The sequence below is a fragment of the Lissotriton vulgaris genome, chromosome 3_1, assembly GCF_964263255.1.
Source record: "Lissotriton vulgaris chromosome 3_1, aLisVul1.2, whole genome shotgun sequence".
NCBI lineage: Eukaryota > Metazoa > Chordata > Amphibia > Caudata > Salamandridae > Lissotriton > Lissotriton vulgaris.
In genome coordinates, this window is record NC_141689.1 from 352,367,918 (window position 1) to 352,393,641 (window position 25,724).

Here is a 25,724-nt window from a genome sequence, read left to right on the forward strand (position 1 = left end):
ATGGGGTAAGTGCATTGTAACGTGGCAATGTGTACACTTTACAACAGGACACTAGCTACACGAGGGGCGCATGCGCTATAAATATGTTGGATACAATGGCCACCATTCAGTAATGTGCTGAGAGGTGCAGTATCTGTCATACGTGAGGGTGGCACCCTCTGCAGGGCAGGGAACAGTGAAATGAGGGAGGAGGAGGGCACATGGTGCACTTCAAAAACTTCCTGTCAGTAACAAAATAAAGTGTTCAAATCCTGTTAGATAGTGCATACACTGTCTATTAGGCTCCAACTAAAACGGTATTGCATTGGTACAGTCATTTGTACCCAGTGGTAAGAAGAACTGCACAAACACCATTGTGCAAATAACATTAGCACCAGCTACCAAGGGTGTTTTTTACACAATGACGAACTATGCAAACACAGATGCAAGTGCAATTTTTAACCAGCTCTTGATGAGAGCATGTGTTAGAATAGGTGCAAATTCAAACACTCTAATTTTACACTAAATGGTGTAAACTGAGTTAGAAAAATACCCACACATCTCAAAATTGACGAACGTGCCCTTCTTTAACACAGCTGTCTTAATTTTAGCTTTGCAGTCAAGTATTGCACTAGATCTACTGCACAATTCCATTAGAGTTTAAACAAGCATTTGCAATGCAATAGGTCTCCCAGTAATTAAGTTTGAGCTTTTGGCATTGCTAAATATTGCAACACTAATTGCAACAAAAGTCAATAAATTGTAGGCCAAAAAAAAGTGTATTTATTTTTTTAGCAATGGTGGCATGCTGCACTTTAGATGAATATGTTTAAAAGTAAAGTGTACCATACTGCGATTGCTGCAATAGTTAATTGTGGATGCGTTAACAATTGATGTGTGCAGTGATGGCTAGTGGTGTGTGTGCCTGTAGAAATTGTGCACTGATGGCTGGTGGTTTGTGCCTGGTGGAAGTGTGCACTGCTGGCTGGTGGTGTGTGTGCCTGGTGCAAGCGTGCACTGACAGCTGGTGGTGTGTGTGACTGGTGAAAGTGTGCACTGACAGCTGGTGGTGTGTGTGTGCCTGGTGAAAGCATGCACTGACGGCTGGTGGTGTATGTGTGCTTGGTGAAAGCGTGCACTGATGGCTGGTGGTGTGTGGATGACTGGTGAAAGTGTGCACTGACGTCTGGTGGTGTGTGCCTGGTGGAAGCATGCACTGGTGGTGTTTGTGCCCGGTGAAAGCATATACTGATGACTGATGGTGTTTGTGTCTGGTGAAAGTGTGCACTGATGGTGTGGTGGTGTGTGGTGGTGTGTTGTTGTGTTGTTGTGTGTGTTTGTGTGTGTTTGTGTGTGTGGTTGTGTGTGTGTGTGTGGTTGTGTGTAGTTGTGTGTGGTTGTGTGTGATTGTCAAGTCAAGTCAAGTCAAAGAATTTATATAGCGCACTACGTACCCAGAGGGTTTCAAGGCGCTTAGGGAGGGGAGGAGGATTACTTGTCAAATATCCACGTTTTAAGTTGCTTTCTGAATGCTAGGTGGTTCTGGGTAAGGCGAAGGTGAGTGGGGAGTGAGTTCCATGTTTTAGCGGCCAGGTATGAGAAGGATCTGCCTCCCATGGTGGTCTTGTTGATGCGAGGTACAGTGGCGAAGGCTTGGCTAGAAGAACGTAGTTGGCGGGAGGGGGTGTAGAAGGACAGTCGTGAGTTGAGGCATTCTGGTCCGATGTCGTAGAGTGATTTGTGTGCGTGGGTTAGCAGTCGGAAAGTGATCCTCTTATTGACGGGTAGCCAGTGGAGGTCTTTCAGGTGGCCAGAGATGTGTTCGTTGCGCGGGATGTCTAATATGATCCTGGCTGAGGCGTTTTGGATTCGTTGGAGTTTCATCTGGAGTTTAGCGGTAGTACCTGCGTAGAGGGTGTTTCCGTAGTCCAGTCGGCTCGTGACAAGAGCATGGGTGACTGTTTTTCTGGTTTCGGTGGGGATCCAGCGAAATGTTTTTTTGAGCATGCAGAGGATGTTGAAGCAGGATGAGGATACGGCGTTGACTTGTCTGTTCATTGAGAGTGAAGAATCCAGGATAACGCCTAGGTTCCGTGCGCGGTCTGTCGGGATGGGTGCTTTTCCAAGGGCTTCCGGCCACCAAGAGTCGTCCCATGCAGAGGGGGATGTACCTAAGATGAGGACTTCTGTTTTATCTGAGTTCAGTTTCAGACGGCTGTGTTTCATCCATTCGGCAACTTCTTTCATTCCTTCGTGTAGGTTAGTTTTGGCGGTGCTGGGGTCATTGGTGAGAGAAAGGATCAGTTGAGTGTCATCCGCGTAGGAGATGATGTTGAGGTTGTGTTGGCGGGCGATGGCCGCGAGGGGGCTCATGTATACGTTGAAGAGGGTGGGACTGAGTGAGGATCCTTGTGGTACGCCACAGATGACTTCAGTGGCCTCGGACTTGTATGGTGGAAGGCGGACTCTCTGGGTTCTTCCGGAGAGGAACGAGGTGATCCATTCAAGTGCTTTTCCTTGTATTCCGATGTTTCTGAGGCGTTGTAAAAGGGTGCTGTGGCAGACTGTGTCGAAGGCTGCAGAGAGGTTGAGGAGGATGAGGGCGACTGTGTCTCCATTGTCCAGTAGAGTTCGAATGTCGTCTGTTGCTGCGATGAGGGCGGTCTCAGTGCTGTGTTTTGCTCGGAAGCCAGATTGTGAGGAGTCGAGGGATTTGTTGGCTTCGAGGAAAGCGGCGAGCTGGTTGTTGACGGCTTTCTCGATTACTTTGGCCGGGAATGGAAGGAGCGAGATGGGGCGTAATTTTTGAGTTCGGTGGGATCCGCTGTGGGTTTTTTCAGAAGGGCGGTGAGTTCAGCGTGTTTCCAGCTTTCCGGGAAGGTGGCGGAGTTGAAGGAGCAGTTGATGACATCTCGGAGGTGCGGTGCTATGACGGAGTCTGCTTTGTTGAAGATGTGGTGAGGGCAAGGGTCTGTGGGGGATCCTGAGTGGATTGAGTTCATCAGGCGGATGGTGTCCTCAGTGGAGATTGGGTTCCAGTCGTTGAGGGTGTTCAGGGGGGAAGAATGTTCAGCATATGGTAGGGTGGGTTGGTCTTCGGGTTGGTTGTCGAAGCTGTTGTGGATGTCTGCAATTTTGTTGTGGAAGAATGAGGCTAGGGAGTCGCAGAGGGCTTGAGAGGGGGTGATGTCGTTGGAGTTGGCCGAGGGATTGGTAAATTCCTTGACGATGTTGAAAAGTTCCTTGCTGTTGTGGGCGTTGTTGTCGAGTCGATCCTTGAATGCTGTTTTCTTGGCCTTTCGGATTAATTGGTGGTGTGTGCGGGTGGCGTTTTTGAAGGCGTCCTTGGTGCTAGTGGTTGGGTCTTTTTTCCAGGCCTTTTCAAGGGAGCGGCAGAGTTTCTTGGACTTTTTGAGATCATCGTTGAACCATGAGGCCTTCTTGCTGCCAGGTTTGCTTTGACGTTTTTTCAGTGGTGCTAAGGTGTCGGCGGTGTTGGATAACCATAGAGTGAAGTTGGCGGCGGCTTGGTCTGGGTTAGAAGAGTGGGTTGGGGTGTTTAGAAGGAGCGATGAGGAGATCTGGTCGATTGTGATTTTGTTCCAGTTTCTTTGCAGAGTTGGTTGGAGGTGGTTGATGGGTTTTGGCTTGTTGTAGGTGAAGTGAACGCAGCTGTGGTCAGTCCAGAGGAGATCCGTGGTGTGGCTGAAGGAGACATGATTGCTGGAGGTGAAGATGGGGTCGAGTGTGTGACCTGCGATGTGGGTGGGGGAAGTGACCAGTTGTTTAAGTCCGAGGTTAGCGAGGTTGTTCAGGAGGGTGGTGGTGTTGTGGTCGTTGTTCTTTTCAAGGTGAAAGTTGAGGTCTCCCAGAAGGATGTAGTCTTTGGAGGGGAGCACGTGTGGAGTGATGAAGTCCGTGATGTCTTCACTGAATTTTGCGCGGGGTCCTGGTGGTCTGTAAAGGAGGGTGCCTCTGAGTGTGGTCTTGGGGTCGATGTGGATCTGGAAGTGAAGGTGTTCAGAGTTGGCGAGGTTGGCGTCAGAGCTGGTTGAGATGCGGATTGATTTTTTATGGACGATAGCGATTCCTCCTCCTGTGTGGCCGGTGCGGTCCTTGCGTGTGATCTTATAGTCTTCAGGGATGGCGATGGTGATGTCTGGGGCGGAGGAGGCGTGCATCCATGTTTCTGTTAGGAAGGCGACGTCTGGAGTGATGGTGTCTAGTAGGTTCCATAGGTCAATGGCGTGCCTGTGGACCGAACGGGTGTTGAGCAGGATGCATTGTAGGTGGTTGGGGTTGGGAGTCTGAGGTGTGATCGTAGCGGAGTTGTAGACGGTGCCGATGAATTTGCAGGAGTAGCAGGAGAAAGGTCCATGGGTGTGTCCAGGAGCGGCTTGGACGCAGTCGGGGGCGCGACCGGGGTTAAGGGCTAGGAGGGTGGAGGCATCGTAGGTAATGCGGGAGGGCTGGGCAGCGTGAGGGGCAGGGGGACAAGCGCTGGGCGTGGTCCAGGCGCGGACGGGCGCAGACGGGCTTACCTTTGGCGCACCTTTGGCGTGTACGTAGCGCGTGGACGCTGCGCGTGGGGGCATTGGCCATAAATGGATGGAGGAGGGGGCGGAGCGTGGGAGGGTCAGCTGGGAGGCGGTCTCGGGGAGGCGTGTCAGGGGAAAGGACAACACACAAGATGGTGGTGGAGCCAAAAACGAAACTTATCTAACTATACCAGCAAGCACAGCCAGATTAGCGCTAACACTTTAATCAAGCTGCGGTCACAGAGCGTTCACAACACTGCACAGTTACAACTCGCTGCAAGCTCAATGGTAAGAAAATGCTCCGCGCGCAATTCCTGAAGCTACGATACCACTCTCGAGTTATCAATGCCGAAGAGTCACGCTTCAAAATCAGTTTCAGCTGAGGGCTCTGGGCGCTGCAATTAGCTGGAGTCAGGGAGCGTGAGGGGGGAGCGGCCGTTCAGGATGAGGTCCAGGCGGTCTGGTTGTGTGTGGTTGTGTGTGGTTGTGTGTGTGGTTGTGTGTGTGGTTGTGTGTCTGTGGTTGTGTGTCTGTGGTTGTATGTATGGTTGTGTGTGTGGTTGTGTTTGTTGTGGTGTGCTTGTGTGTGTCTGGTTGTGCGTGTGGTTGTGTGTTGTGCGTGTAGTGTGTGTGTGTGTGTAGTGTGTGTGTGTGTGTGTGTGTGTGTGTCATGTCAGACATGGACCTCTTCCCAAATAGGGATCTATAAAATGCACCCGACATGAATGAAGCCCCTGCCTCATGATCACAGTATTCAGAAGTGTCAAAACAGAAAAATTAAGTTAACAAATGGGTGAAATCGCGGTGTACAACCTGCTCAACAAATGAGGGGACACCTACCATACACCAAAACAGGCAGTAAATACTGTAAACAAATAAACCGGCCGTCTGTATAAAAACAAACGCCTAGCCGAAGGTATTTGATTCAAACAATCACGGTAATGATTTGCAAACCCAAAGCAAAATATAAGGGCAAACCTACTTTGTGCTCGATAAATAAGTTGATAAAGTACAAATAGAAGTATTCTAGAAATGTCAAATGTGCACAGAAGCCACACTCGAAAGGGGCAGCCTATATTCTACCTCTGAGGACGTACTACAGCTCGCACATGTCGAAACTGGTAGAAAAAAAAGGATTAGTGCTAAGCATGGGCGGAAAATCCGTTCCGCTCGCGGATTTTGCGGATTTTCGGTAAATTCGCGATCCGCGAACGCTCGCGAATTTACCGAAAATCCGCAAATTCTCACGCAGCAGTTTTTTTTTTCTTGGTGATACAATTTTGCGGCGTGGGTCGTAAGTTCGCAATTGCGAACATGTAGGTGCGGCGGGCAGCAACAATCTCGCACTCGCGAAATTACAAAATTTGCAATTCTGCACAAGAAATCCACTAGCAAGCAGCATAGACCTTCAGAATAACTCCTCAGGTTGACATTTGCCTGCCCTTTTTTGGATTTGAGGCCTTTTGACTTTCTTTGGATCACTTTTGGATTAGAAATCAACTTTCACAAGTAAGTTTGTTTGGGGCATTACATTTGCTGTTCTGCAGAAAAACGAGTTTTGCTAAACTGAAAGCACTCAGCAGGTGCAAAAGTTCAAATTCATCATTAGTAACCATTCCCTGTAGTGCTTCCTGACTGGGGCCCCTCCAGAGTTCAGTTGCTAGTTGCAACAATTGTATGACCCTGCTCTGACCCTCACAGCCGGATCATAGAATAGCTACAAGTAGGCCACAAAGGTCCTGGAAAAAAAATTGCACTGCAACAGAAAGCAAATTACAGATAAGGAAGCAGGTGCCAGACTAGAATTTTAAAACAGTGACACATTAATAAATCAACCCCAAATTAATTCATGTCAGTTGAAGCAGGGCAGGTGTGCTTGCTTTTTCCCCCCATAATCTACAGTGATGATGATGAACCAGAGGGTGGCATTGATGTACCAGAGGGTGGCATGGGTGAAACAGAGGGTGGCAGTGTTGAAACAGAGGGTGCTGTGAACCTGTGATGATGAACCAGACGTAAAAACAACATAGTCACGACCGTTGCGTGCCGACAAGTAAGTTCGCAATTGCGAACTGGTACAAAATCCTCGCGAACTGGCAGAAACCCTTGCGAACACTATAAAAACAAAAAATCCGCAAATTCGCGAGAATTCGCGGATTTTACGGATTGCGAGTTCGCAAATACGCAAATTTGCGAACGCAAGATTCGCAAAATTCGCCCATGCTTAGTGCACATCGCTAATAAAGTCAATGGCATGGCACACGGCCAACATGCTAGAACATAGATAAACAATATGTCCCCACCTGAAAAGAAAAAAAATCATTGTTAGTCAAATTACACCTGTCAATTCTACAGAAGATGTGATGTGTGCGCTTGGGGAATGGAATTCATGGGCTAGGTATTGCATAGAGTACACACACTCCAGAAGTTCACGTTAGAGAGGCACAAACCAATGGAAAAAGAAATAAACTCACTCCCCTTTCAAGGTCAGGCACCACTATATTAGAACACTACAGTACGAATAAAACCAAATAAAATAAGCCCTATGCTAGTTTTCTTTAATCAAATAAAAAGGTACCAAAACCTGGAGGGTGCGTTTAAAGACCGGTGCAAATTATGAGCCACTGAGATGCATTAAATCTGCAAATACAAAAAAACAAAGTTTCTAATAAATGCAAAGGAATGTGTCATCGGATGTCAATATATACACTTAAACTTTCAGGTGTAGCACTTCGGAGTGCCTACATACGTTTTCAAAATTCGACTTTCAACTACCTGCTTTGCCCCACTAAGTATCTGTTCTCAGTGGACCATCAAAACGTGGACATTGCAACCGAAAGTTCCTTTTAAATGTGCACATTCCCATGCCAATCACAAAACACCTGTTCAAGATCACAGGATAGCACCCCAGGGAGTGGACAGCACTCTACTGTGTAAAAACGAGCAACACTCGGTACTAGCCACCGCTCGGCGCTCGTATTTAGAACTACAAAGTGATGTCAGCAAAATAACATTAAACTATTGTTCCAGGAAACAGTCAGATATTCCATGCCACTATTCACCACACACGTATGCCTTGATTAAAGCAAAAAAAAACATGAGGAAAAAATATTTGTCCTTTTTATCCTAATGCCATTGATGCCAAGTTTCGGCAGCTATCTCAAAGCAAATTTACAGGTCCCAGATTAACATCTATATATCCTGGGGAGTAAAAGAAATCCAAGTAGGTTCAATGAGAAAATAATCTAAGGATCGGAGATAAGGGAGTAAATTAACTGTGGAGAGATGGGGCGCCCACAAGCTCTTAGATATTTGTATTTATTTATTTTAATCTGGAGAGTGATTTATGATCACTTTTTTAGGTTGTCTGTAATCCCTAAATAGATGTAGAATACTTTCTTTTCCTAGTAAGCGTCCTACCTTCTTCCCTAAGTACATGATGACTACAGGATATCAAAAAGGTTTGGAATATATGGCTAAAGCGCAATGATTCCAAATGCACTCCCTGCTGCAAGCAGAGCCAATCTCCTGCCCACTCTTCAGCTCGTACTGTCTAGTGGCTCTTGCCCAAGAAGTGAAAGCCCTGTGTACATTGGGCAGAGTTATAGAAGAGAAGGATGATGGTACAACGGACACATTTTGTGACAATGCACGTCTTTTCCAAATTGAAATAGAACATGTCAAAATGTGACTATGTCTCAACGTGTAGATTTGTTCTGCAGTGAACAGCACACCATCCCTTCTTTGCAGGAATTAATTCCACTTTTAAATCTGCTACCATGCCACTCCAACCATTTTTGGGGAAGACTAAATGTAATCAGTATGCCACATTTTGCCTCGCTTCTTTCTCGGTTGCATTTTGTCCCGTCTTCTTTTTTTCCACTTACTGATAAAACGTTTCTGAAAGCACAGCTGCTCTTATGTGCCCCACGTGTTGTATTTTAATCAAGTTTTAGAATATATATGTTTGTGGACTCTCTCTTCCTCCTCACTTTTCGTTCTAGTATCTGTCGGATATGGTTGTGTACTGTTTGCCCTGGAAGACAGGCACACTTGCAAGTGTGGGACAGAAGGGCTGGTGTCCTCACCTATGTACATTACTGCTACACACCACTTGTTTAATTTGTAGTCTAGTAATGGAGTGAAGAGTTGGAACCACTAACACACTATAGTGAACATTGGGCAGATGTACTGTAAGTTTCAACTTCAATACAATGTTAAAATGAAGCGCACCTGCATTTCTCTTCTCATTGGATAGGTGCAGTCCTGCAAAAGAGAGTAACAAGCATTGGCTGCGCGTCCGCTAAAGCGACGAGAACGAGACACGCTCTGTGGTGGTGGGGGGGGGAGGAGCGTTGAAGTGCCGCGAACGATGCACAGCCTCACCGGAAGTCAGGCAAGGTCGCCTGTGACGGGTGCGGGGCCGCGTCCGGAACTGGAAGAGGAAGCAGGCGGAGTGAAAGCGTCTCGCGGCCCGGGGCTCCTGTGAGCGGTGGAGAGCCCCGGGGCCGCCAGAAGGAGGTTGCGCAAGTGTTGCACATGCCCGGTGCCTGCCGCCTGCAGAGAGCGGAGTCCCCCGACATTCGCCCAGTAAGTTAAAAAAGCCTGGGGGGGGTCTAGGTGCACTCGTGTGTGTGTGTGTGCTCGTGTGTGTATGTATGTGTGCGACGGTGGGGGGGCTCGGTGCACTTGTGTGTGTGTGCCGCGTGTGTGTATGCATGGGGGGGTGTCTCTGTATGTATGTGCGTGCATGGGCGCTCGTGTGTGTGTCTCTGTGTGTGCGCATGCGTGGGTCTTGGAGCTTTCCAGGAGAGGAGACAGGAGCTGGCCACAGCGAGCGCGTTCACGTGCACGTGGCCCGCTCAATTCCCTGCGCGTGGCCAGCTCCTGTCCCCTCTCCTGGGAAGCACAGTCACTCACAATAGGTCTCTGGCGAGACCGCGCTTTGCGCGGTTAACGCCGGAGACCTAAAAATGACCACACCGATGCCACGGATTTCCATCCACAGTTTGCAACGCGTGAAGTCACTGCCACCAGACACATGTGTCATCTTACACAGAGTGTAACGAGTGGTACTTGCACATAGCTGAAATGCTAGGGGGACTACGGGGAAAACCCCTCACTGCCCAATATATTTTCCTTTCTTTTAGTAGAGCGGCAAAGCGTAAGGACTCCTGGCCACCTTGTCTCTTTGTGCCAACTACGTTTACCACCTGGTGCATGCCACTGTTGTTTTGCCGTCCTGGCAGTATTTGCTGAAGCATTGTCTTCATAAATGACAGTGGCAGCCATCCAAGGCCACAATTCCCAGAATGCATTAGCCTGTCATGTGGAAGAGCAGTACTGGAAACACAATGCTGTGGCAGGAAGATTCGAGGGAATCGAGGGAATGACCCAACCCACCACTCTGCTGCTGTAGATGATGTCACCAAAAACAGGACCAGAATAATGATTTTTTTTAATAACTCTGATTTTACTTTGCCATTTAGGTACTCCTTTGTCCCATACCTACAATCTACCCCCTCTTTGGCCATTTGTAGTAGCACCTTAAGACATCTGCACACACACCCCTTTATGGAGCACTAACTAAACAGAATAAAGGAAACACAGCTCATTTGTGAATTGACGGCCATTTAGAATTCTATCTGAAATGTCACAGTCACCGGAAACACCATTTTAAGACCAAAAAACATAACATTGTATGTTTGTTAGGAGTCTCCACCCCTACACGCTGATATCATTCAATTATGTGCCAGACACCGTAATGAGCCTTTATCTTGTGCAGTACCTTGTCCACAACAAACTGCCATGTATTCCCTCTACGCCACCTGAGTATTGAGGGTCTGCGGGGCATGGCCCACGATATCTGTTGATCAAGGGACTGCAGTCAGATGCTTCTTAATGACCTCACCTGCCCCGTGGTGCAGGACGTTTGAGTGGTGGGAGGCAGGAACTACACGCCCCATAACACCCTGCACTGCTTGCAAGGCGGGAAGGCTCAGCAGCGGGCCGGTCCGACAATTCTAGGAACTCATCTGCCGTGTAGGATGCATCCAGGCACTACCAAAGTAGCAGACACGCACAAGAGCAACATCAACAAATGTATATTTTCCAATGTAGACACAAAAGCACAACATTAACAAAACAAAAACAAAAATAGCGAACAAGACAGCGTGACATTACAAAAGCGCAACATTAACAAAACAAAGAAAGAAAGGAACGAAAGGGAAAGAGTAACATGAGAACAAGGGACAGGATAAATGGCAGTTGACTGGATCATAGATGGAAATTTAAACAAGCACCAAAGACACTCAAAAACAATAACAAGCGAGCTGGACATGTGATCACGCCGTGCGCCAGATGTGTGCATGTCTCTTAAACAAGCGCACAGTGCGAACGTGTGACGCAGAGAGTAGACGCTGTCAGTGCACGCACATGATTTCAGGGGCGGCCTTAGGCATGTGCAAGCTGTGCACCTGCACAGGGCCACCAAACTCCAGGGGCCACCACGCCAATATATATCCTTAATATAATAATCCTCTGAGGATAGATACATATTTGCGTGGCGGCACCTGGCAGGGATTTGGCAGCCTTCGGCTCTGTTCCACTTCCAAACACCCTGACCCCACCCCCCCTCTTCACTGGCCTCCGTGCTCCACCCCGCCCGGACCCCCTCTTCCGGGGCCCCCTACCTATGCTCCCTGCCCAGGGCCACCATGAGCCTAGAGCCGCCCCTGATGATTTGTCTTCCTTCGCGCACCAAACTAACAACAATAGGCTTGCCAAGGCATGCGCTGTGTTCGCTAGGCGAGACCTAATAAAAGGAGGCATCTCCATTCTGAGTATTACCGTAAACATAAACTCCCACTGCAGGGAATCAAATGCTTTTGTTGTGTCGAGTAACACAGCAACTGCTTGAAAACCAGCTTCATAGTAGTGAAGGGTAGAGAAGACCGTTCGTAAATTATGTGCTGTAGATCATGCAGGGACAAACCCCGACTGATCCGGGAGGACCAGGTTAGGGATGAGCGGGTGAATTCGACTGGCAATCATCTTTGCCAGAAATTTGACATCAATATTTATGATGGAGAGTGGGCGGTAGGAATCGCACCAGTTAACAGGCTTATCAGGCTTAAGGAGCACCACAAAGAGGCGATGGGGGGAGAGTTCCATTGTTATATGATTCCGTGAAGACACCTAAGAGCCTAGGTGCCAGTTCATCAGCATAAGCTTTATGAAATTGACTGGGGAGTCCATCTAGCCCCACAGCCTTACAAGTGGGTAGTAACATTATAGCCATTTTGACATCTTCCACGTCAAAGGGCTGCGTGAGGTACTTGCGTTGATTCAGAGAGCCAACCTAACACGACGTCATCCAAGTACTCAATGAAGTCAGTAGCTGACACATGCCCCTGCTCTCCATACAGGGTGGAGTAGAAGTCCAGCACCACTTCACTAATTTCAGGGGAAGTGCGGTGCGCTGTTCCCCCAGGATATAGCATTTCCGTGATGGAATCCTGAGTCCGTGGCGCAGCCAGTTTCAATGCAAATGAGCGACTGGGGCAGCCCCCCTCTCCGTAGTAAAGCACCGTACAGCGTCTTGACCTATACGCTATCTTCTGATCCACTGTGTTGTTATATTTTGTTACCAAATCTCGTATGGTAGCTAGTATTGATGAGGCTGGGGTTTGGGCATATTCGCGCTCTAAAGCGGAGATATTGCCAGACAGTTTATGCATTCGACGTCGTAGATCTTTTAGTACCCCGCCTGCGCTCCAATGCAGATACCCTGATAGTAACTTTAAATGCCTCCCACAGGATCCCAGGGCTGTCTGCTGAGCCAGTGTTCTCCTTAAAATAAAATCGCACCCACTGTACACCTGAACAATTGGTCCGTAAGTGAGGAGGGTTGCAATCGCCATTGAAATGGGGGGTGCTCAAAAGTGGGAGCACGCATCACCAAGAGCACACGGGAGTGATATTTTAGCGTTTTGGCTAGGTAGCAAAAATCTACAACCCATGTACATGCGATCTCTGAAAGAAGCCAATAGTCCAATCAGGACCAGGTGCCATGCACCGTAGATATGAATGTGCTTTCGCGGGCTTCTGGGTGCCGCATCCACTAAATGTCTTGTATAGCTCCTGCATCCAGAAAACCCAGCAGTACCTCAGATGCCTGGCTTTGTCGTGCCGCACCACTGCCCTGTCTGTTGAGTCGTGCATCTAGGCGAGCGTTGAAGTCGCCGACCCAGAACAGTTCAACCAAAGGAAGTTGAGAGACACGACGCCACACATCTGTGAAAAAGGTGGGGTCATCAACATTTGGGCCGTATACATTCACGAAAAGGACTTCCATCCCCCAAGTTGACCATGGACTAATGCCACCCTGCCCTGTGTATCCGTTTCCGTGTGAGGTGCAGTGAAAGGGACCCCTTTTTTCACTAATATCCCTCCCTGAGCGTAAGAGGAATAGGAAGAGGCAACCCTCAGAGCAGCCCAATGAGTGCCTACATTCTTTTCCGATAGCTGTGTGAGATGTGTCACCTGGACGTCTAGCCTGTCTAACTGCGCTAATACTGCCCTTATCTTCCTAGGACTATTCAAGCTGCACACATTCCTTGTGAGGAACTTTATGTTACTGCCCATGGATGTGCAGAGTCAGATATAATTAGCAGTGTAAAAATGAGTGTTGGAGTCTGCTCGAAGAGGTACAAAGGAATTACAAGAAAAGAGTACCCACTTCCCCCCAACCCACCTCCCACAACCCCCCACCCACTTCAGCGACCCAAACTTGCCAAAGCCATCCCATTCCGACATAAACAGTCCCCAACATGGAGAACATCAGATGCAGAACTGGTTTTGGGGAACATCCATGGGGGAACACCAGAGTGTTTCTAATCTCCTACGCGGCAGGAGGTGGCTGATCAGGTAAAGGAAATGTGCAAGGAGTTACAAGCAAACGTCATCAAGTGCATGGACATGTCAAAGCCGAAGTGTAGTGCCGTCCCTACAGAGCAGTTACATTAGATAATCGAGAAACACAATATATGTGGATAATGTGATTATCACGAGGGATGGAACAGTGAGAGATACTAAGCCTGGCCCCCAAGTGGCCATCACAGAAGGTCAGGTACCCAGGAAGGCGTGAGAATGTAGGAGCTACCCTCCTCCCGCCCCAAGGTTATTAGCAACAGATCAGGAGGGAAGGAAGCATGATGCCATTCAGGAGTTTGGGACCCAACCCACTAATGAACCACAGTCCGGTGTGGAACCTGCCCCTCCTGTCTGAATCGGGTCCTGTAAAAAGGAGAAGCAAGCCTGTAGCATACTGAGAGTACAAGGGAAAGCAACCAGCTATGATCCACAAGGCATGACCAGGCAGCAGTACGAGTGGAGAGACAGATGGGAATAGGGAATACCTTCAGATTGTAGGAATTTTTTAATGTACCGGACTCCCTCCACACTGCCTAAACGGCCACCGTAATATCAGGGAAGAAAGACAGAGTGTTCCCTTGGTGATTAATGGTGCCCTTGGCTCTAGCAAGCCTCAAGATGATGTCACGTCTCTGTAGTTCAATATGTGTGCTAATATAGGGAGCAACACAAATGAAGGGTTATTATTATTGCGATAAGTAGTGGCGCCTCCAAAGTACAACGTGATTCTTGATGGAACAATATTTGGAACGGTGCCACAGAAAAGAGAAAAACCCACAACCTCCAAATAGACCTTAGTCCACAAGCAATAAATACAAAGGATCTGTGCACACGTTCTTTTGTTGATAGTATAAATACTGTACGTAAGTAGAAAATCACAAAACAAAAACACAATGAGAAATGTTGATTGAAGTATTCTTCCAGTTAAGGTTTATTCTTGGTGCCCAGCCAACAGGTGTTTCGTCAGGAAGTTACCCTAGACTTCATCAGGGCTCTAACGGGCAGCTTAACAAGAACGTTGAGAAAATCTCTCCGCCGGTTTTACTTCCGTCCCGGCTGTAGATAAATCCAGGCAATGTTGTTGTCAAGAAACGGTATTTAAGACTGGTGAGTACCAGATAGCGGAGCACAGAGATTACCGCTCCCGAATCAAATAGCCAGAATAGCCGCCGCCATTCCTCCTCCCGTGTTTGTCATGGAAGTGATAGGGCGGGGTGGGGCCCTTGGCACCGGTCTCGCCATCAGAGGACGGTGGGCCTGCTCCACGATAAACATAGGAGATAGATTGTCAGGGCCGAATATTTCCTTGATCAAAGTTTCAATGTAAGTTTCCATTCTTCCGGTATTGGTGGACTCCGGCAGGCCCTTGATGCGGACGTTATTGCGACCTGGCCTCCAAATCTTCATTCTCCAATACCTTCTCCATGTGGAGTGTCTTGTCCCCTACTTCACTCAGGGGATCCTCGTTTGTGGAGATGCGCTGTGTAATTTCACCCATCCGCACATTTTGTTTGTCAAGTTGGGAGGACATATGGTCGAGTCTGTGGTTCACTGCTTCCATCACCCCCTCAATAGATTGGAGACTCTTCTGCATGGCGAGTACAGTTTTTTTCCAACTTGGAAGGGCCCTCCCCAGGGAACTCCGCCTCCGAGTCTGAGGTTGCACGTTGCTGTTGCTTGGCAGATCTGCATGCTTCGAAAGTGAGGCACGGCTGCGATTTATCTGTGCATCCCATGGTGACGGAGAACAGGGCATAAGTGGGCGAGTCTCCCCCACAGCCCAGACCCCAAGGCCCACCAGCCGTGGCCTGCAGATCCGAGAAGCATCAGCCTCGCAAGTCAAGTTGTGCCCACCAACTCAGGCACAGCCCCCTGGGTCTATCAAAGAAGTGGGAGCCGTTGTATACCAGGCTCAAGCTGACGTGCACAGACTGCTGGGACCGAGGTTCTGCAGCAATGCAGGGTGTAAGTCCACCAATGCTGTCAAAGTTGTGCTGAGATGAGGTGAATGAAACTGGCCCAAGGAGCCACTGAACTCTGGTCCAGTTCCAACTGGGGAGCCAGCAGATAGCGTAGTTCTCGCTAGCCGCATCGGGGGATATGCAACTGGTTGTCAATAGCAGCGCAGATGGGGCCCAGAAGTACAAAGGCGAGTGGCTGGAACGGGGTTCAGAGGAGCTGCACCAGGGTCTTATTCAGCCTCCTCGCCGGATCACACCTGACTCATAGCGCCTCACACACAGACTGCAGCTCGCGGAGCGCCGTCCAACTCACCAGCCCTCACCCACCAACCCAGGAGCCCAGCTGCACCCCAATCACGCAGTCCGCTATCAGCGCTGTATGTTCCGCTCAGCATGGGGCCCACAGCTGCTGGATATTGTCTCGTTCCTGGCCCGGGCCAGAGTCTGCACCAATAAGTGCAGCAGAGGTAGACCACGATTCCATGGCCCACCGGGAGCTCAAGCAAGGTCGTCAGCACCACTCCAGCAGGCCAAGGCATGTCATGCTCTTCAGCCCCCAACTCCAGGGGCTGTATGGGATCGGATGATTAGGCACCTCGTGGCCGACCCCGGCTGATGAAATTAGGGCGATATGAAGGCACCCCCGCGCACAGGGCGACTCTGGGGATCTGTCGCCTCTCACCTCTCATGGCAGGATCCACTCCAGCAGGTCCGCCTACGAGTTCGCAGAGTTTCGCACAGGAAGGCGAGGCAGTGGGGACCAGAGCAGTTAGGACACGGAAGCAACCATGTTGCCACATGGCAGTCGCTACTAGGGAGGCGATTTTCAGCTCCTGTGATGGCTTTAGGGCGATATAGCTTACTTCACCTGCTGCATGATGTGCTCGCTCTGCAGGGCAGGTATCCGCGAACTCCGATGCAATGATTTTGGGCAGATATTGAACAGATTAGGTCTCAGCCGGGCGGAGCAGCACTAAAGTGCAGCAATCTTGCCTCGCACCCTCTAACGCCCCTTCAGCTGTTTCCCTTATATCTGGATGCTCCCATACGTACTCTGTGTGGCTATACTTTTTGCACTAACATGTGCTAGGCCATGTGCCATAGTGACTAACGGTAATACATAAGAACTGGGCAATTTCCACCTGTCCCCATCTGGCCCTTTTCTCCAACAATTTTCACTGTCCAAAATTCCTGTCTTTTTCCGTTGTTCGTTTTCCTCCTTTGTTGCCATCTGTTGAATATTTCTAATCTCTTCATTACATTATAATTTTTTTCTGCAGAGGAACACAGTACATACATTTTCCCTTGTTGGCTATGTGCTGTTTCTTTTGCAGTACTGTCTGAAAAAGTATTGCCTCTTCCCTCATCATCTACTACTTTCTGGTGTGCACTACACTTAACAATAGCCACCTGCTTTGGTAAAGTTAATGCAGTCAATAAAGTCAGAATTAATTCTCCATGTTGGATCCTTGTTCCGTGTGACGTCAGAAACCCCCTTTCCTGCCACAAGCGTCCAAAGTTATGTGCAACTCCAAAGGCATACGGACTGTATAGATATTTACAGACAGTCCTTAGCTAAGCTCACAAGCTCTCAGGAGTGCAATAAGTTCGGCAGCTTGTGCAGAATTATAGGGGATTAGAGCCGTCTCCACAATTGTGTTCAGCGTAGTGATAGCGTACGTTGCAGTCGTAGTGCTTTCAGTTAATTTAAAACAAGACCCATTTACATACAATTCACCCTGGGCATCAGACAGAGGAGTATCGGTAAGGTCCACTCGACCCTTAGTTTGTTCTTCAGTGGTGAAAATACAATTGTGTATATCACTAGCATGTTCAGAGGGCAATGGCAATGGCTGGATTTAGGGTTAGACATCGTTTAAGAGTAATGTGTGGTGCTAACAGAGTGAGTTCGTACCCGGTAAGACGAGCACTCGTCAAATGTTGTGTCTTAGTTTGATTGAATAATACATCAACTGAATGGGGAACAAAAACCATGCTGATTGTCTGAGCAAAATGGCAGTTGCTGCCTCAGCTTTCAGGACACCAGGGAGTGCCCTGGCCATAGGGTCCAGAACTGCAGAAAAGTATGCACATGGGCGCTGTTTGTCCTCGTGTGCCTGTGTTAGGACAGACGATGCACAACCTTTTCGTTCATGTACAAGAAGAGAAAAGGGTTTTGTATAATCAGGCGTTCCAAATACAGTTGCAGAACATAACACTGCTCGGAGTTGCAGATATGCATCCTGACACTCAAAAGACCAAGGCAAGGGAAACGGGTATCTTTGGTCGTAAGGACAAGATGGGGTTTAATAATGAGTGAAAAATGTGGGATCCAATGACGACAATAGGACGCCATGCCAATCAATGCCCTAACGTCCTTTTGCGTTTGAGGAATAGGTGAATGTATGATAGCCTGAATTCTGTCTTTAATCAGCATCCTTCCCTCCTTCAACAAGAGGTGACCTAAATAGATAACCTCTTATTTCTCGATACTTTGTGGCCCAATTTCACAAGGTGAGTCAATAAAAGCAAGGTAGGCTCATTACAAAGTTCAGTGGTGTAGGCTGCTATCAGCAGATCGTCCATGTATTGTAACAATGAAGTGCCCGGGGGTAACTGCAAGGTATCAAGTTGATGTTTAAGGGCCTGACTATAAATGCTCAGACTTTCTGTATACCCCTGAGGAGCACGACAGAATTGTAATGACCGCCTTTAACAGACAAACCAAGTAAATACCTGCTAGAGGGTGCAATGGGAATGGAAAAGAACGCATTCTTAAGGTCAATTACCAAAAAAGTAGTAATATTTGGAACTACGGGAAACTGTGGCACTACTATTTTATTGATTTAACGCAAATCAATTACAAAGAGATACATTTTTTCTTTATCTTTAGAAATGGAACGCTTCAAAACAGGCAAGATGGGGCAGTTACAAACATTGCTATCAATCTCTTCCACTACCCCTTTTACATTCCTTACTTTCACCTTCCTGCGATATTTTATACTGAGGTATTCGGGACAAGACAGCATTCTGTTTACCCTGAATATGCACCGGTTCAATAGACAATAAACCTACGTCGGTATCACCCTCCACCCACGTCGAAGGTGTGACAGTGGATAATGCATGTGAGACTTCATCAACAACATACTGCCTATTACGTATCGGTTTACCAAACGTAACATATACACCATCCAGTGAACAATAGATGTGTTTAGACACAGGACTAAGAATAGGCTTTCCAGCAAAGCCTATGGACAGGTTTTTATGGCCAGACGAGGGAGTTCCAGGGATCACTTTTTTAGAAAGCGCACTTCATGTAGCCCCTGCATCCACCAGAAACTTCTGCGAGGTCCCCAATATTTCAGCAGTGCCATATGGGCATGTCTGATCTATCGATATGGAAGTCGATCCCTCCCCTCGTCCTACGCTGTCCTAGTTAAACTGCGCACCCATAGCATCGGGTGCACTGAAATCATCTGCATATTAGGCTTTTCGTCTGGACAGGATTGTCAAAATAATTCTTTCTATTACTAGGACCAGGATGCTGGTGAGGGCCTCATGTTACTCCCCGTCCCGTAACTCTGCCTTGTTCGTGAAGCAATGGGCATTTGGATTGCCAATGTCCATCTTGTTTACAATAGGCACAATGATTCCGTCCCAACGGACCAAACATCCTAGAGTCTTGATTTTTCCTCCTTGGGAGTTCAGTTCTAAATACTCCACTCCCTCTACCTCTCTGTGGCCCATAAACCTGTTGCAACAACATTTTAGTTTTCAATTCCTTATTTTTACCCTCTTTCTTTTCCTTTCCATCATTTAGTTGATTCTCATAATACTGGGCCATGTCCAAAATCTTTGGCGGGGTAGAGGAAACCCACGTACTACCAGCGACTCGTAATTTTGTCGAAATCTCAGGTAACAATGGGGCAGATGTATCAAGCATTTTATTTGTCGCAAATGCTGCGAATCGCAAAATAGCAGCGTTTGCAACAAATGAAATGGGAAATGAAATGTATGAAAAAAATCGCATCGCTAAATAAGAAATCGCAAATATTGTGATTTCTTATTTTGCGATAAATGGTTTTCTGAGAATTATTATGCGAATCCTTATTTTGCATGTTTCTGTATTGCGAAAATCGCAAACAAGAAATCGCAAGTTAAGAAATCGCAAGTGTATGTAAGAAAAAATCGCAATTAGCGAATTCCTGAAAATCGCAATTTAAGAAATCGCATTTAACACCAAGTACAATCAGGTGGTAACCTGAAAAAAAAGTTAAAAGTCACCCAGAATGCATAGAATTGGTTCCCGAAATGGCTGGACTATACCTGATAGCCAGGAGGCTGTGCATACAAGTTCTTGCACAGAGGAGACAGAGACAGGAGAGAATCTTCAGATTGCGCATAACTCTGTTCCAGCAGATTCAAGAGAACATTTATGTCAAATACAGACTTCATCCACACACCATCTTGGACCTCATCAATGAATTGAAACCATTTTTGGAGCAGAACTCAATCAATTCCAACTCATGTGCAGGTATTGTGCTCACTGCACCTTTTGGCTTCAGGGTCTTTTCAAAGAGTAATTGCAGAGGTGGTGGTGTGTCACAGTGCCCTATTACGCTTTTTTCATGTGTTCCTGGATGCAATGCTGAACAGGCTTCAACATCACATCTACTTCTCAAACACCCAACAAGCCTTACAGGAAACCAAGTTGGAATTCTATCAAATTGCACGCTTCCCCCATGTGATTGGATGCATTGATGAACCTCATATTGCCATCACTCCACCAGCAGCCACAGAATATGTATTTCGCAATAGGAAAAGCTACCACTCTCTTAACATACAGATTGTGTGCAATGCCAAATATATCATCAATGACATAGTGTCAATGTACCCAGGCAGCACACATGTTTCCTTTATCTTCAGACACAGCGTAATTCATAGACGCCTGAGTGCTGGACAGTTTGGAGAGGGATACCTGCTAGGTAAATGACACTCATGCAAACATCCATGCATCCATTAATTGTAAATGGAACATACAGTTCAATTGTTTTTTTTCCATCCATGCAGGTGATAGTGCCTATTCAGTTCGTGACTTCATCCTAACGCCATACTTGAACCCTACAACTGCAAGAGAAAGACGGTACAACAGGGCACACCGGTCAACACATGGGGTCATTGTACGCACATTTGGCATCTTGGAGGCGCATTGCAGTACAGTCCTGAAACCTGTTGTAAAATTGTAACTAGCTGTGTGATGCTGCATAACATGGCCATGCACAAAGGCACAGACATTGAAGTGAGTGAGTCTGACACATCTAATGATGATGACATACCTCCACCTAGGATGGCTGCTGCAGGAGTAGGAGCTGTGGCTGGCCGTCAGAGACGGTCTGACATTACACAGAATTACTTTTAGGTAAGACCAGCAATACTACATATTTGATTTTATGCAAGTGTTGTTTTAATTCACAACACACAAAATAAAGTGAATTTTGCATAATGTTCATCTGAAAAGAAAGTACATGAAAAGAAACACAAATGTGACATGTAGCCATGTTTCCTCAATACAGTCATGCTAAATGAAATGGTCTTTAAAGGGTCACTTCTTGTGCTGGCGCCCTGAAACAGGATGTTCCTGTGGTTGTATGATTTCTTCATCATGTGCGGTGCCAGCACGCCTTCCACCTCTGCGCTGGGTCAAGTGAATAGTTGGTGTGGGGTTCCTACTGCTCCTGCTGGAGGTGTCCTCACTTTCAGCTGAGGCATTGAGAGCGTTTGCGCCTGAGTTTGAGGTTTGCAAAATTTCTACAGCAGAGGTCCCTCTGTCCAAGCTGTTTGCCATTGTCTGGGTGAATTGGCTAATTTCACGCTGCATGTTAATTCTGCGCCTGGTGAAGTTGCTTGTGACAGTACATAGCCGGTTGATTGCTTTTGTATAGCTTTGCATCCTGATATGTGCATGCTTGGCAGCCTTGTTGCGTGCATTCTCTGTACGTTCCAGGGTCAGACACAGTTTATCAATTGATGCAGCCATGCCTTCTTGATTTCTGTTCAATCTCAGGAGCTGACTGTTTATTGATCTGAGGGCCTTATGTTGCAGGCTCTGCACGAGAAGCATATCCTGCTCAAGACCAGCAAAAACTGTGCCTGCTTCCATTTGCCCACTGCTGCTCCTACATGTCTGCAACCTGTTTGACCGTGTACTCCTGTGACTTTGGGGTTGGTCTTGTGAGTCACGAGGGCACACTGGGTCAGGCTCACTGTGTACTGTACCTCCATCTACATTTTCATCCTCTTTCAATGGTGGCAGGGGAGCTACATGCCTGCGCTTTCTGCGCACTATTTCAGTAAGGGCAGTGGCATCAGGGCCTCCTCCTTCAGTATCAGCTGTGACAATGGGAGGTGAATCATCACCCTCAAGCTCCCTGGATTCCCTTGATTGTTCTGTGGATGTAGAGTGAGACATATGAGTATGTACTTGTATGTGCATTTTTAGACAAATAAAGTTTGTTGAATTCAAATAATCACTATTACTATACTACATTTCTACCATTATAATTGCTTCTCAATTATTTTCTGTGTTCCTATGATGTACATGTGTACATAATTGTGATTGCACTACATATCCCATGATGCATTGTGCACTACATGTTCCACAGTCTCACTGCCACATTCCTCACACTTGCAACTTGCAGAGGACACACACACATGCATTTCAAACAAGTAATACACTTCTTTGCATGTATCTTACCTTCTGCTGTTGGTGTAGGGTCAGAGCTATCAATGGTAGCCACTCCACTCACATTCTCTGGAAGCAGGGTTGTTTCAATTAGTTCCTCATGGGGTGTTGGTTGGTCTGATGTTGATGTACCACCACCTGCTTTATTTGCCTCCTTGATCCTTTCTGCAACCCTCTCTTTGGATCTTTGACGCATCTCATACCATCTTTTTTTAATTTCATCAATGGTTCTATTGGTAACTCCAACTGAATTGACTTTTTCCTGGATCTCCAACCAAATTTTTCGCTTCCTTGCTTCAGGAACTTTTAAGGATTTCTTTCCAAAAAGTAACTCATGGCTGCACACCATTTCTTCTATGAGGATTTCTTGTTCCTTTTCTGTAAATGTTTGCTTCCTTTTCCTCTTGTCTCCAGACATTTCCTCCTGTGGGTTCTGTGACTCCATTGCACTCCAAACAGGTCTGCTCTGCCTCCTAACAGTGTTCCAACTGCCACTGGGTGTGGCTCAGGCAAGCAGGTACAGGCAATCACTCCAACTTCCTGGTTGTGATGTCATCAGCCTGTTCCAGCATTGCACTTTCACGTTTTTTGCGATTTCTTAAATTGCGAAATTAGCAAAATAAGAAATCGCAATTTATTCTCAGAATTTTTAGCGATTTTTAAGAAATCGCTATTTTTTTGCAGAAATGTACTTACATACCATTTTGCGATGCCTTAATTGCGATTTGTTACAAATCGCTATTAAGGACTCGCAAAACAGAAAGTTGATATATCTGCCCCAATTTAGCTACGAATTTGTCTACAAATAAATGTTGATCTGTATCAGAAGTTGTGTCTTGACCACTGTAAACATGAAATGTTGTTTCAAACCTTGTGAAAATATCAGGGACCAACTCATCTTTTCTTTGTTTGCAAGCTACCAATTTCGCCCATGATATTTTTTTGGGTGGCACTATCTCTTTCAAATAAGTAATGATGTGCCTCGGTAAGTCTAATATAAGCTGTGGTGGTTTCTCCCCCGCTAAATAAAGACTGTATTCTCTACTGATGACGGTTAATGAACCAGAAACACGTGTCTAGAGATCAGCACTATCTGCGCCAACCTTGGTGAAATACTCGAAAATATCGGAGCGAGCTACAAGAGACTGCATTTACCAGAATGCCAGGGGGCAACCTTGCCTTTGAGGTCAGCGGTGTGCTCCCACATCCTGTTGCCTATTTAAAGTACTTCCGTGAGTCATTAAGCTGACGAGCTCGTGGATGAAGCACCTGCGCGCCAGTGAGAGGTACCGGACCTGATATAATGTTTGGCAGCCTACTCAGCAAACTCCAAAATAAAGACTGTATTCTCTACTGATGACGGTTAATAAACCAGATACACGTGTCTAGAGACCAGCACTATCTGCGCCAACCTTGGCGAAATACTCTAAAATATCGGAGCCAGCTTCCAGAGACTGTATTTACTAGAATACCAGAGGCGATCCTTGCCTGAGTGGTGAGCGGTGTGCTCCCACATCCTGTTGTCTATTTAAAGTACTCATTGGGATGACGAGCTCGTGGATGAAGCACCTGCGTGTCGGTGAGAGGCACCGAACCTGATATAATGTTTGGCAGCCTACTCAGCAAACTCCAAAATAAAGACTGTATTCTCTACTGATGACGGTTAATGAGCCATAAACACATGTCTAGAGATCAGCACTATCTGCGCCAACCTTGGCGAAATACTCGAAAATATCGGCGCGAGCTACAAGAGACTGCATTTACCAGAATGCAGAATGCTGGTCTGCAAAAAATGTCTTCTTGTTCTGAATCCTCCTCCTCTAAACCCTTAAGTACTGTTTCTTCCTTAGTCACATATACTTTCTGCAATTGAAGTTTAAATCTTCTCTCATCACTTTCTACACTTTCTTCTTGCATTTTTAATTGTGGCTCTTTAATAGTCTGCTGTTCAGCTTTCTTCCTATCCCTTCCTTCTTTAATCTGTTTCGGTATAATATATTTTTTCCATAATCCTAAAGCATCAAACATACTCTGCCTACGTTTCTTTTTAAAAAGTTGATCTTCTATGTATTGCAATTTATTTAAATCAAAGGTACCAAGAAGTGGCCACTGTAAACTAGCATCTGCCTTTGTATATTTATTCCATAATGCACTAAACAGTATGGAAGAAATACCATATTTAATGCACATTTCATAATTCGGAGTGCCTTCTAAAGGCGCTGGCTGTCTTTCTTCCAGGATATCTGACAAAAAGGCATGAGAATGTCCTGTTTTTGCATATGTGTGGTAAAGATGAGGGTATCTGTGGGATTTCCTTTATGCATGGTTGCCAGTACTAGGGATTAACATGGTCCCCTGGGCCCTTGGGTAACACCAGGATTTACCTACATGACAGTGCAATGAGAAATCCTACAGATACTTCAGGGTATAGAGATTATTTGCAATTCCAGGTACCACCCGAAGGCCTTACAGAACCATCAAGGACCACAAGAAGATCTGTTACATGGTATGAAAATGTCCAAAACCACCACAATTCTTCTATCATGGCTTGGCTGCCCATGTGATTGAAGGGCAATACAGCCAATGATAGGTGGAAGCCTGCCAGGTGGGTAACGTTGATTTAGACTGGGAGAAGGAGCCCCAAGTGCAAAGCCCCCTTCGCTGATTTTGCCCACCTCTCATGGACCTGTCCCCTTCTTTTGGATTATTGGTCCCAGGTACACCGCACGCTCAGCGACATTTTAGGCATACTCCTGGTCCCCACTCCAGAAATTGCGTATTGGGCTATGTTTCCAACTTCCCAAACGCTATTAGAAAGCTTGCTGCACTGGGGCTCTTGCTGGCGAAGAGAGAAGTCGCATTACTATGGTGTGATAGGCGACCTCCGAGAGTGAAATCATGGCTCAGGAGCATGGCCTTTTGCAATACTAATTGTGTGGAGTACTCTACACTAGTCCCCAGTGCGTCCCGACCTATTGATATATGGGGGCCGTATCGGTCATATATTGCCAAGATTACTGCTAACCGTTAGTCCCCACCAGACAATCACATAGTTCCTGAGGGGATTGGTTGATGTGCCCTGCAATTTGCAAATGATTTGTATTGGATCTTTGTTCGATTGATTTTCAGATCATTGTTGAGTCCTTTTTTTGTGGAATTGAATGTCATGTTATTCTGTGAATGGTATATTATTAGTGATGGTTTTCTACGCATTTCTATTTTGCTTTTTCATTGTCGGTTTTTTGTGCATTGTTATTCACGGTCTGTACAACACATGGTTTTATAGTAACCCGAATAATGTATCATCCTTTACTCTGTGACTTAAGTGCGCGCTTTCCATTTCACCACCGTTTATCTGATTTGATTTGTAACACGAGATGCATCATTGGTTTTTCTTTTTATTATTTTGAAAATGATAAATAAATTAAAAAAAAAAAAGACTGGGAGAAGGAAGTTGCTGCCACCCAGACATAATATGGGTTTAATATCAGATGGCTCGCCTGACGGCTTTGATAAAAGTAGAAAGGTATGGAAATCGCGCATTTGTGCATGCCTTAATCCATCTAATAC

General features: G+C 46.7%; 1 protein-coding gene across 1 annotated transcript; it reads right to left on the bottom strand.

The window, feature by feature from the left end:
* Positions 1-20,869: 20,869 nt before the first annotated feature.
* LOC147726437 (uncharacterized) lies at positions 20,870-23,497 on the bottom strand. The gene is made up of 2 exons (XM_086960568.1): positions 22,167-23,497; positions 20,870-21,859 (listed from the first exon to the last, which is right to left on the bottom strand). The coding sequence occupies exons 1-2, from the start codon at positions 22,597-22,599 to the stop codon at positions 21,015-21,017; spliced, it is 1,278 nt and encodes a 425-aa protein (XP_086816694.1). The 5' UTR covers positions 22,600-23,497; the 3' UTR covers positions 20,870-21,014.
* Between the last annotated feature and the right edge of the window lie 2,227 nt (positions 23,498-25,724).